At 31.9% G+C, this 14,334-nt stretch overlaps 1 protein-coding gene across 1 annotated transcript; it reads right to left on the bottom strand.

Annotated features, from left to right (window-relative positions):
- Positions 1–388: 388 nt before the first annotated feature.
- On the bottom strand, positions 389–11,502 carry LOC11433032 (putative pumilio homolog 8, chloroplastic). The gene is made up of 6 exons (XM_039834709.1): positions 11,273–11,502; positions 10,201–10,363; positions 9,605–9,768; positions 8,675–8,930; positions 666–869; positions 389–535 (listed from the first exon to the last, which is right to left on the bottom strand). Exons 1-6 carry the CDS (start codon positions 11,500–11,502, stop codon positions 389–391), a joined length of 1,164 nt encoding a protein of 387 aa, XP_039690643.1.
- Between the last annotated feature and the right edge of the window lie 2,832 nt (positions 11,503–14,334).

Genomic DNA, 14,334 nt, shown 5'->3' on the forward strand with positions numbered 1-14,334 from the left:
GAGAGCAAGACGGGTTTTAGAGTTTAAAAAGGGCATTGTCTCTCGACAGGTTTGAAAAGACATGCATAAAGGTAAAAGTTTAAACGCATAAACTTAAAGGAAAGGTAAAATGCATTGCATAAAAGTAAAGTGGTCCGACTAATCAATTTACATACATTCTATATAACTTGTTTCCCTATGCGCCGATAGTTTGAGTGTTGTAGAATTTATATAAATGATTTGCGACCCGTTTTCCCACTAGGAAACGTTTAACAAAATGCCCCATAAAAATGCCATTTTCGATAGAAAACATTTTTAGAAGGAGAAGATTGGCATTTTTGAATAAGCATAACGTCATGGTGGTCACGATTTCACGATTATGTGGGCCACTACTTCATCAGTTAAAGCATTAGTGGCACTCTCTTACTTCTTCCTGGATATCGCACGACTTTTTAAGGACTTTTCCATCCTCAGACCAGCTTTTGTAATTATGGCGTGTTTCCCTCAGGATTCCTATTCCCGAATCTCCAAAAATGAAATGTGCGTCTTTCGATGCCTACAAATATCACATAAACCATGATAACCACGGACCTGGGGGGAAACTCTTTTGGCCCATAAAATTCCCATTTCTTCTCCTAATCCAAACATCTCACTTAACGCTCATCATGGATGATTTTCCAGATCACCTTTTGCTCCCTATTGTCACGAAGGTTGCTAATTCTGGCATCAAAAACCTTTATAATTGCAAGGGGAACATGACTACTTCCGGATTGTGGAAGGAATCTGTATAATTGTTTTGTGTCTTTCTCTTCTCTCTCTCTCTTTACATTATCCGTTGGATAAGACTCTGAACTTTGTTCAAGAATCTGAGCTCTATCAGACACTGAACACTGAACTTAATTAGTTTTAAAAAGAAGAAAAAGCTAACACAATTCAACCCCTCTATGTTTTTCTCACCTTCAATATGATTCTGCATTCTTGAACACACATTAACATATCTAATTGTTCTTTTATGCTTTATTATCATCAAAACTTCAGAGACATGTGCAAAACCCATTTTTGTTCAACAATTTTTTACATCTATTTAGTGATTCCATTGTCATAGTGTGACGTTTTTTTCGTTGTCGTCTTTGTGCGACATTGTTTGTCTTTCCCGTCTTGTTCAAGTGTTTGCCCAGTTCAAATTGTCAGATCAGTTCCGATCCAGTGCAGATTCAATCGATGACTTTGGCGTCGTCAATGTTGCAGATTCGAAGGCATGACTATTATGAAGACTTGAATACAATCATATTTGTAGGCTTATGTACTTTGTCATTTTATTCTATTAAGATGAACATTGTGAGTTTGTTCGCAGATCCATACCTTTTATTTTTAGCGAATTTGTATTGTATCAATCGATGTACTCTATCAATTTGAATAAATGAATATCCTTTATTTTTAGTCAAAAAATTATATTATTTTAAATTTAATTAAAAAAAATTAAATTCCATTAAAATAGAACTATCCAACTTCAATGGGAAAAATATTATCTATGTTTTATATAAAGGGGATATAGATTTTGGACTAACTTTTTTATTATATTAGTGTTATATTGATGGTGTTATTGGAAAAGGTAAATAGTTATATTTTATTTGTTAAATTATTGTTGTCTTTCAAAATGATAAACATGGTTTGTTACATTTTTATTACACAAGGTTTGTTACATTTAAAATTTACAAATATTAATTTGTACTCGTAATTTTAAGCAAAATCAAAATTTTATATAGATACCCTTTACAATTTACATTCGTTAGTGTAAAAAAAAAAAAAAAAAAAAAAGAGAAAAGACAAATACATGAGTATCAACATCTCTGCTAATTAAGATTTTTTTTTTTGGGGAGGAAGGTGTGTGTTTATTATTATGATTATTATTATTATTTCTTTAAAAAAAAAAAACCTCACTTCACAATTTGCTTTGGACCTTCTTTCGAAAAAAATAAAAAATTGCTTTGGACCTAAATAAAACGGTAGGTCGGCCATGCATCAAAGGGTGTCCAGATTATCTCCCACAATTAATCTTTTCATTCACTATACAACATTAAAACTCCACCATTAAATTTGGGAGCTGGACTATGATCAATAAAATAAACAAAAAGCCATGTTCAAAAAATTACAATTATAAAATTATAAAACATGGACTGCAATTAAATTAATTCGTTAGAATTTTTATTTTCGTAGAATAGAGATTACAGGTTTGAAGTTAAGATTTTATGTATTTACTATTCAAATTGCTCACTATTGAACCAATTTTTTTTTGTTGGTACAAATGAAGGAAAAAAACGTGGAAGAAAATAACTAAACAACTAATCAACTAAACGAACATTTTAAGACATGTAAACCCTAGAAAATTTTATCAAAGAGGAAACTATTGACCTCGTTAAGAGGAATCTCTAAAACAATAAAATATCAAAAATTTACGGTAAGACGAAAAATAGCAAGTCAATCAACACTTTTGTTTCCTTATCGCTAAATACGATGAACCTCAACGCGTTAACTACACCCTCCGGTCACTAATATAAGCAAAAATTTGATTTTTAGATTCATTCATTAAATGAACGTATGTAGTCTTTATTATAGACTATATACGTTATTTAATGAATGAATCTAAAAATCAAACTTTTGCTTATATTAGTGACCGGAGGGTGTATGTTTCAAGAGATTTTTGAAACACCAAATCTACGGAAGGGTTGTCCCATTAATCTTGCAATTATTTTGAACTATTGGAGCCAAAAATAAGGAAAAAAATTTCTCTAAAAAAACAAAATAACAAAAATATCTAGTCAAACAGTTCCCCTAAAAAAATATTATCTAGTCAAAGAAAAATATAGATGATTTATCCATGGAGTACTCACGATATCTTCGCTTGTTCTTGTTTTCAAGATTATTTTCCTTTTCTTTTCTTTTCTTTTCTTTTCAACTCTTCATATTTTTTTCTTTCCTTTTCTAGTTTTCTTATCACTTCCTCTTGTGCTAGTATTATATTCTCCTTTCTCTCCTCCTCTTCCTTTCTTTGCCTCTCCTCTTTCTTTTTCCTTTCTTTCTTCTTAGCTTTCTTTTCCTCTTCTAACTTTTCCTTTTCCTTCAACTTAGCTTTATCCCGTTTTTCTTTCTCTTTTAACTCTTCTCTTGTGAGTTCCTTTCTCATTCTGAAGCACATTTTGGCTCATAAATATGAAACTAATGCTTCTAAAAAATGACCCGTGTATATATATACACACACTCATAAAATATGTGGGAATAAATTATTTATTGCAGTATATATATACTATTGTTTTGTTACATATTTTGCTGATTGCTACTAAATTTTTTGGATTTCCTATTAACTTATTCATGCATAGCCGTCCAATGGCCTACCGGGAATGGCAGTTCCATTGTTCTATATGAAATTTGATGGTTTGTTGGGTTGTACGCTTTTAAAATGGAAAGAATTGACACAGTTGACTCTGTCACTAGTACCAATGCATATTTTTTATCCTTAATACTATATTTAATTATCTATTATAAAAAATTATGAAAATTTAAAATTTTAAAAATATTCTTCGAGACGAATCTAGCAACATCTTATATGATATTATTTATCTTTGTACACCATTCGGTCGCTAATATAAGCAAAAGTGAACATTTTAGATTCATTCATTAAATGATGTATTTGATCTATAATAAAGACCATATACATCATTAATTGATTGAATGTAAAATGTAAATTTTTGTTTATAGTGACCGGAGGGTGTATATTAGTAGAAAAATATGGTCAAAGTATGTTAGGTCAATAGTGCACATTGTCAAATAAATTAGTATCTAATATATGAGACGGAGGAAGTAGTTTTTATGCAATTTTTTTTTTTGAATAAAAGTGTAGGTATAAATATTATTTGATTTTGATTAAAAGTTCTAATATACATATTTTATTTTTTTCATTGATGCCAAAAATATAACAACTACTACTATAATATAAATTTTCATCATATTGTAACAAATTACACTTATTTTGCTTTGTACTCCCTCCGTTTCAAAATACATGTCCATTTTGGAGAAATTGCACTAACCAAGAAATCAAATAAATTTTGTTATTTTTGATGAAAATATGTGTGTGTTTTCTATAATACCCTTAATCATTTATTATTTCATTTTATTTTTCTCTATCTCTACAATAAATATGCAAGGGTATTATTGACAAGACAATAATTAATGTTGCATTGAAACTTGAAAGTGATAAGTATTGTGAAACAAACTTATTCTCTAAAATGGACAAGTATTATGAAACGGAGAGAGTATCATCTTTCAATGTGATTTATTTTTTATTTTTTATTATGGTTTGGATTTGTGTTGGTAGACTGTTCATGACCCATTAATGTGTTTCATTGGCAGGGACGGACCGGGGTACATCCATAAATAAGGGCAGATGGGCAGTTGCCACCCATTTCTCATGTAATTGTATAGTACCTCATCATATATATATATATATATATATAGTTTCGCCACCCTTATAATAAATGAATGCGACTCACCTTTCAAATTATTTTATAAAATAAATATTAGTTCTTTACAATTCCCTTATTGTCGAATGAATAGGCCCAAAGGAGGTGAAGAAAAGTTGTTCTGGATAGTTATTGTTCACTTCGTTCAGCCTTCTCATGAGACCCTAGAGTAGTACCCTGTTGGTTGACTTCGCTTATTCGTTGGTATGGATGGGGGTGCTCGACTGAGGAGAAATGGTTATTGACTTGCACATCTTCCATGAGTTCTTGGATTCATATATTTTTTACATGTGTCTTGTTGAAAGGGGTATTGGTACGTTGAACCTTGCAAGCATGTTCTTTTTAAAGAGCTTGAGGATGTTGGACCCCGTAATCTTGAAAATTGGCTTTGCTTCTACACATTTAGAATTTCAGTCGAACAAGAGTTGTCGCCGGGATGACACAGTGTTGAGTTCCATCGGGGGTACTCACTTGTCACACATCTTAAGATGCTCCTTATCATTCGCGCTCACAGTAGGCCAGTAATACCCGGCCCTATAAGACTTCCTTGATAGTGTGTGTGCCTTTAAATCTCGTCCAACTATTTCTCATTGTATCTCTTTAAGGACATTGTTCCCTCTTCCTTTGTCATCTTTTAAGCAGCGATCTGGAGCACCTCTCTTCGCTATAGTCATCCTTTGATTAAATAAAAAGAACAGACCGTGCGTCTAATGTGGGAAGCCTTATTCTAGTTTGCGAGTAATTTATCGTCCCGAAGATATTCTACCAACGGGGTCAACCAACTGGTGGCAGTTTGGGTTCTAATTTCCAATACCTCTATGATGGGCTTGGACAATGTTTTGTGGATGATCGTTTTGTTTCGACCCTTCTTCATGGAGTTCGATTGCTTGGACAACTAATCTTCCTTCAATTTTTTTTCTCGGGGAATATGTTTGAACTTTACGGTCCGTAACATTTTGGTAGTTTTATTCACTAAAGAGAGTATTTTTGCATCATTGTGACCTTGGCTTTGTATTCTCTATTGATCTTGGAGATTACTACTTGCGAGTCGGACCTAAGCAATATCTCTTCAGCTCCAAATTCCATTATGAGCCAGAGTCCCGCCAAGCATGCTTCATATTTAGATTTCTTGTTGGTGGCCATAAATTTGAAGCTAGGGAACAATTGGATTTCAATACATTCTCAATTTTCTAGGACGATCCATCAGTATATACGACCCATCTATGAGATTATACTGGTTCTCACATCACCATATCTTATGTCAAACTTTAATAGCTCAAAGGCACATTTTGTCATTCGTCCGGCTAGATCTGGGCGAAACAATACATGCTTGAGGGGATGTTGTTCCAAAAAACTATCGGCCAGGCCACTAAATATGTTATGAGTTTTTTAAATGCCGACAAAAATGCTAAGGCATCACTTTGTAGCATTTTTCTAATTTAACCTTCAAACACATTATTCATGATCATCAATGTAGAGTTCTTGCATTTTTCTAATTTGACCTTCAAACACATTATTCATGATTCTTTAGAATGTTTCCTCACCATTCTTTAGGAAGAAGGGCATCACTTTCTAGCAGAAGTTCTCTAAGGTGGTCATGAAAGATGTTTTGTCTTAGGTAAAAGGAATGTATAAGAATTTGGTTGTACTTTGAATATTCATCGAGGAACAAGGGTAGCTTGAACCTAGAGGAATTGTCTATCATCTTGTCTATATTGGGAAGAGGGTATGCATCTTTGGGACATGCTTTGTTGAGATCTGAATAGTGGACCTTAAACTCCACTTATTGTTGGATTTTTTTTTAACAAGCACGACCTTTAACAGTGAAGTTATGTAGTTGGCTACAGTCTTGAATTTCACCATCAAGTGGTGTGTCATTGCTTTGCTAATTGCTTCGACCTTTTCCGGAGACTTCTTTTCTCTTTTTTGTACCACAATGAGTGTTTGTTTGTTTACTTCCAACTTGTGGCCTTCTGTATGTGGATCTATCTCTAACATTTTCCGCAGTCCACATGAATAGGTTTGCGTTCTCCGGTAGGCATTATGTTAACTATTGCATTATATCATTTAGCATATGATCCCCAATCTAGAAAACCTTCGGGGGGTCATCACACATCAGTATTTTGATGAATTCTCCATTGGGAACGAGTCGCCATATCTTCTTCCTAACCTCCAAAGGTAGGGCTCGTCGCCATCATCATCTTTATCGAGTAACATAGGTTCTACATGTGAACATGACTCGTTGAAAGCTTCAGGGTGACAACCTTTATATATACAAGTCTTCATCCGTCAGACCAATCATATTGAGCAAGTTGGTAAAGATTATGTTATAGGAAGCACATTGATCGATGAGGATCCGTCGCGGGAAACATTGCATTGTTCCTCGCAGCTGAAGATGTTGTACACCAGCAGGTTGTCTAAAATTCCTGAGGGTTGGATGTTGATCCTTATCCTTTCCTCCTCCTTAATATTTTCCTTCAGGTATTCTATACAATCAGCTTTGAAGTGTCATGGTTTGTGGCAGTTGACGTAAACCTTTGGATCATACTTATTTATTTGATGTTTGATACTCTAGAGGGATAAGATTTTCTTATGGGAAATTGTCTCTTTTGTTCGTAGAGATGTTGAATTCTCTTTGTCAAAAATGTCAACTCTTCATAAACTAATACTTCATAAATTTTATGATCATCCAGGCTTTCATCATGTAACTTTTGAGCTTATAGAGCTCTAACACTTGCCACGTTTTCTTTAGATTTTAGAGATATACACCCTCCTCCTGTCACTATTATAAATAAAATTTTATTTTTTTAGGTTCATTCAATAAATGATATATGTTGTCTATTTAATAGACCACATTTATCATTTATTGAATGAACTTAAAAGGTATATTTTTGCTTATAATAGTGACCGGAGGCACTATTACAAAAAATCACTGAAATTCAAACATGTCCTTGGAATTAAGACGTGACGGCTGAAACACAGACTGGCGCGCCTGTTGTGGCTGACATATATTTAAAAAATTATAATTATTTTCCTGTGTTTTAAAATTTCAAATTTCTAAAAAAGCGCTAAATATTTTAAAATTTAAAACATCAAAACCCTCCGACGAAAAAGTTTCTTGGTATTCATTTTAATTAAAAACGAAATTTAATTAAAAAAGTAAATGAATTAATTTTAAAATGATTTATTTTTTTAAACATCTATATTTTATTAAGCTGATTTAGGGGTAAGGCACACATTAGAACGCACGGAACAATAACAAATACACCAGGTATAAATAGCCACACTACAACCATCTTCTATTAGAATGGGGTATGATTCATTAAGTTTCATAATTAGAGAATATATCATCATCATCTAGAATCCAAAGAGTACATTATCCAAAAAAATTAACAAAATTATTTTGCTAACAAGAACTTGAAGAAAAAGTACACAATCTACAAATTTTCATAACAATATATACCATTGTATGTATTGGATGTATCACACAACACATCCACAAGTTAAACAATACAAAATGCAACAACATAATAAACACAGAGAAAACTAAACATAGTCTTCTATTCTTTCAGATTCTTGCTCCAACGGAAAAATGAGAGGCAAGTAGGAAACTTGTTTATGACATATTTTGCTCAGATTATGAACACACATTACATAACAACATATACTAGTAGAAGTAGTAGGCTAATAGGGTTTTGTGTTTTTGCGATGCTAGGCTTAGAAAACAAATTGGATAAAATTAGGAGAAAGCCGATATGGAACAACGACAAATAGTGTCTTGAAGGAGCGTTCGTGAGCAGAAACTCTTCTAACAACCTACAATATGGACCTGTGTGCAAGATTTTGTGGGATCGAACTGTTTCAACCAAAGATTCATGCAAAGATCCCTGTATCAAAATAAAAAAGATAAGAAGATGCATCACAATTCTGAAATGACTAATAAGAATCTTGATCCGCTAGGGGTGGGAATAGGCTAAGGCCGAGCTAGGCTTTGCAAGGCCTGAGCCTGAGCCTTCTCTATTTATGAAAAAAGTCTGGCCTGGCCTGGCCTGTCGTAGGCTAGGCCGTAGGCCCTTGTAGGCCGGCCTGGCCTATTCCCATCCCTACTGCTAAAGAGTATGTGAAAAAGCGTGAACGTGTTGTGTGTGCGCGCGCATGCGATTGTGAAAAGTATATACCTCGGTAAACTTTAGAGCGCATTGAACGACATAGTTGGCATATGGGTCTTGCAGCAGGTTCTCAAAATAAGGAACAGCAAGAAATTCTTGGACAATCCTTGCTCTAGTCTCTACAATATGTTCGAGGCACTTTTCAACCACATGGATACTAAATTTTTGCATGGAGAGTTGTACATATTTCCCATTGAACTGAGCAGTAAGTTCTGCTATGGCACTTGGATTCTGCATCTGTATAATGTACTGAACAATATGATTTCTGAAAAACAATTGGATATGTTATCTTCATGTAGCTAGCATCGAAATTTAGAATAAAAATGAATAAAAAATAAAACCAAAATCTAAAATAACCAGTTCCATATTACTACTATCCTTCAAGAATATGCCAATAAGTATCAAATATATATTAGGGTTTGTTTGGATTAGTTTGATTGTGATTATCTATTGACATAAGTACTTGTAAAATTGTTTGCCATGTTGATAAATTTTTTACTACCTATTAATTTCTTGGCTAAATTATGGTTTTAGTCCCTGTAAAAAAAAATATTGTTTCTGGTCCCTGCAAAATTTTTTGTTTTTGAAAATAATTTTATGGTTTTAGTCCCTGGGAGGGACTATTTTCAAAAACAAAAAATTTTGCAAGGACCTTTTTTAAAAACAAAATATTTTGCAGGGACCAAAAACTATAAAATTAGTTCAGTTATAATGTGTCACGTATGCAAATCATCACAAAAGTGGGGTCAGGGACTATTTTCAAAAACAAAAAATTTTGCAAGGATCAAAAACAATTTTTTTTTTTTACAGGAACTAAAACCAAAATGAAGCATATTTGCAGGGACTAAAACCATATTTTAGCCTAATTTCTTTAAGACTAGAGTTTTTCATGAAGACACATACACACAAACATGTAGGTAAGAAATTATAAGTAATTACCCATATTCATGTTGAGCTAGGTGAAAGGCATATTTGCAAATTTCTTTAACCAGCTTTTGTTGACTGTTTCCGTTGGAGAATTCAATGCAGCGTTGAAGCAAACAGCAGCCATGTTCATCAGTAGCAACAGCATAACAGAATCTGGTTGCAGCATCATATATAAACTGCCATAGAGAAAATTACTTTATAAATAATACTTTAAAGGATCAGGTGGAAAAAAATGAAAAGTTTTGGAGTGAAAGAACAAGCAAGTGGAAAAAAATACCAAATTACTTTAATTTGGAGAACTAAAAAAATTGTATTAGACAGAAAATTAGATAATTTATAAAAATTCTTCAAAATTAATATATGTTGTTATAATATTCTTAAAATTAAAAATATAATAATTATAAATATTAATTTATCATTCTCTTAAAAAAAATGCTCTTATAAAAAATATGAGAGTTTTCCCTATTTTCCCATATATTCCCCAAGCCCTTTCCTCTCCTCAAACTCCCAAACAAAGACTTAGTTAAATACGTAAATCCACTTTCAATTTTCTTTCTTAATTAAAATAAAAAAAAAAAAAAGAAACAAAATAGAAAGAAGTAGTATACCTCATTATCTTCAACACTCCAACATGACAAGCAACGTTGTAGGACTTGATTTCCATCCAGATCCATAACTAGATACAGAAAACCAGATAGTAATGAATAACTCACCAATGCAATTTCCTTCTTTGAATTGTGGGTAGAAATCAGCTTCTGAACACATTTTGTGCTGAAAAATTTACAATGCCATTAATTCGATGTACAAAAATCTCCAAAAACGGAATAAAATAATAAATGAATGAGTCATGTAAATATGGGTAATTACTTATAAATTAGTTGAGCGTGGTTTATATTTGAAGATATTCAGGTAAAAATATCTTAAACAAATTTTGGAGACTAAAATAACAAAAATATCTTAAACATATATCCCATAACATATATCCAAATATACGTAAAAACATGTCAAACTTAAGTTCACATGTCTAAAAGTAATTAGAGGCTACAAATCATAGGGACAAAAACCCAAAATCAAAACTTTCAAAAAATTATATTTTATTATAACTTTAAATTAGAATTAATTCTACTCAAATATCAAATATTGAGAGAAAAACAATTTTATATGGTAGTTACCATTAAAAGTCTCACATCGAATAAAAGATGATCTAGAGACGTGTTTATACTTTATAGCGGGGATATGTTATGTATAACCACGATTTCTTATATGATACTAGAGCCCTTAGTTAACATCTATTAGGTCATATGCTATCAGATTTCCGTTGTCGTATCACCCACCATTTATGTTCACGTACCAAGTCTCACATTGAATGTGGACAAAAGATAACCTGGACATGTGTTTATCACCTCACAAGCGGGTTTTATTGGGTCGTGTTGAGAGTAACTACGATTTCTAAGAATTACAATTGTGCATCATGATATTATCTCTAGCAACTGAGCTAAGTTCATAGGGATAAAAAAAGTAGTGTTTTTTTGTGCGGTGTTCGAAGTTTGAACCCCGACCTTGCAAATATAATGTATTGACTCTGTCAACTGAGCTATGCTCACGGAAACAAAAGAGTAAAGAGTAGTGTTTTAGTTGAGCTAGAGAATATGTATATATGCATATAAAAATATTAATTACCCGTATGAGTCTAACGAGGCTTCAACTAGCTGATCCGGGTGTTGAGTCAACTTACGAACAATCTTCAACCTTTGATCATCTCTACCAAACTCCAGTACATGCTGCACAATATTACTCATAAAAGGGTCCAACGTTTGCTTAACGACATCACCGATAACTTCATTAAACATCGTATCAATATCTATAAGAGTCCAATCAACAACCAAACAATTCCCATAATACTTTGCCATATGTATGTAACTGCCACAACCTGAATGTAAATCACAAAAAAAAATCTGAATCGCAATCCCACGATATATATATATATATAGTGGTGTAACTATAGCATCAAGCAGATAGAGAATATATACGGATTACATAAAAAAACATTATATCTTTTTTTCTTAATGCCTATCCGTTTTGTTACCTTCTTTTTAGGTAAATACAGTTTCCAAATGTCACTTGAATTTGAAATTTGAAATATGCACATCTATTGCGTTTTTTCTTAATTGTATTAAAATTTTTTAATTAAAATTTAAAATAAAATAATATTATTAAAGGATAAAATAGTAAATAAAATATTCTAATTGAAGGACAAACACAATATGAATATATGTCAATTTTTTTTTTCCTTTATGTTTTTAAAAAGGGTAGCAAACTAGATCGATTATATCTATACTATAAATTTATACTATATATAAATAAAATATATGATTTTCGGGTAACTTTTTCATTACCCTAATTATACCCTAAAACAACATTTTTTATAATATATTTCCGCTCTTTTTTATTGCGCTAATGTTTTTTTTTTGGTGGCCGGGGTTTGAACCCCGGACCTTCATATATTATGCATTACCCATACCAACTGATATAAGTTCACGAGGACTATTGCGCTAATGTTTAAAAATTATGAACGGTGTTTTTTATGAAATTTTAATTTTGATTAAAAGTAAAAATATAAATGTTTTTTGCTTTCAAATTAGAACAAATCAAACTAACCATGATTATTTATCACTTTAGAAAAAACCATGATTATTTATTTCAATTATTTTCATTCTAAATAATGTTTATTTATTCAAATGAAACCAACAATATAACAAAAAAAAATATAATCTAAATTCTTATTTTTTAATGACACCAACAACAATTTTTATTATAGAAAAAATTGTTGTTTAAGGGTATAATTGGGATGATGAAAAAGTAAGTATAGACACTAATCTAAGTTGTTATATTTTTTAAAACATAAAGGAAAAAAGTTACATTTGTATTTGTTACACTTTTATTTTAATATTTAAATTTATTCTTATATATTTGTTATATGTGTTATTTGTATTGAAAATTGAGGGTATTTTTGGAAAGAGAAAAATCCAGCCCAAAAGACATGAAAGAGGTGGTTTTCTTTATACTTACTTCTTTATTATCCCAATTATACCCTTAAATATAATTTCCTATAATAAAGATTGTTGTTGATGTCATTGAAATAGATAATCATGGCAACCAAAGTTTAAAGTTGAACCGGCGGGAGCATTTCAATCATACCTGGGAGGGAAATAGAAGTGCTGATTGGTTGGCTAATTTTAGCTTCACTCTTTTAACATTCATGTTAAGGAGACTCCTCCTAGTGGGATCTTAAGTCTCCTTTTTTATGACATTTATGGGACTTGCATGCCTAAGAATATTCATGTAACTCGTTAGTGTTTTTTCGTTTTTTGGCGCAAGCCCTCTTTTACTATCAAAAAAAGATAATCATGGTTAGTTTGCTTTGTTATATAAGTTGAAAGCAACAAACATTTAGATTTAATTTTAATCAAAATCAAAATTTCATAAAAAAAAACACGATTCATAATTTTCAAACGTTAGCGCTCTTTTCGCTAGTTATATATAGTATAGATGATTGTTGTTGGGGTCATTAAAAATATAAAAATTTAGATTTTTTGTTATATTGTTGGTGTCATTGAAATAATAGCAGGAAGGAAACCAACACCCCTACTATTTACCAAAAACCTCCCCTGTTGTTAGATTTTATTAAGCTCCGTTAGAAAAGGAAGGAAACGTTCTTTGATCATTTGAAAGTATCACTGCCTTTTCATTTTCTCTTTGGAAACACCCCAAAAATTGAGACAAATATATCTCCAAGACAATTTTATTCTTGCACTTTCTCTTCAATTTTTTAACTGTCTCAAATAGTCTCATTGTATTCTTGCTATCTTTCTTGTAGTCGCTCTCACTGATTTTGGGTTGTCGCCATTTGAGTTGTCGCTCTCGCCATTCTCGTTGTCATTTGCACAACTAATCTCATTGTTTTTGTTTTGCTTGGCGGTCATAATGTCACTCAATTATTCTTATCATTCTGGTCAGAAATTTTATGTTTCAGTTATGTGATTTTGGAGAAGTGTTTTTGGTACCAAATTAGCATTGCTTGAAAGGATGTCATTAAATAGGGTAATCTAGCATGTAGTTGAACAATATGAATTTGTCTAAAATATATTAATTGTTATCTTGAAAAATAACAGCACTAATTGTAAACAAATTTAATACTTCATCCGTCCCTAAATATAAATATTCATTTGACTAAAAATTATTCCTAAATATAAGCTTATTGCTTACAAACAAAGATTAAGCTTTCAAACAAAGATTTTAGAAATTAGGTGGGTGGAAAGTGCAGTTAAGAGTTAAGCTTTCAAACAAAGATAATCTATTACATTAATAAAGCATATGCCAACAACATATGAGTAAAACATTTAGGGGAGGGGGAATACAAGTAACATTGAAAAAAGAAAGAACACATCATAATTTTCAAGGATCACCGTCGGAATTTTCAGTCATGTTTTAACATCATGGACAAATTATGGTCCCCATAAACAGATCCATTCCAATTTTCCGGTAGAAGGTCTTCATAATAATCATCATCAGAAGCACAGAACGCATAAAAATCTGGAAGTCTAAAATATTCTTTGATTCTTTCATGGCACATTTTCTCCAAACTAAAACTCAAAAACAAATAACGGCATTCTTGTATGTCAAGACACTCAAGAAGAGGACACCCATCAAGAATGGCAAGAACCCCATCAGTGGTTAGTACA

Source organism: Medicago truncatula, chromosome 5, assembly GCF_003473485.1.
Source record: "Medicago truncatula cultivar Jemalong A17 chromosome 5, MtrunA17r5.0-ANR, whole genome shotgun sequence".
Lineage (NCBI taxonomy): Eukaryota > Viridiplantae > Streptophyta > Magnoliopsida > Fabales > Fabaceae > Medicago > Medicago truncatula.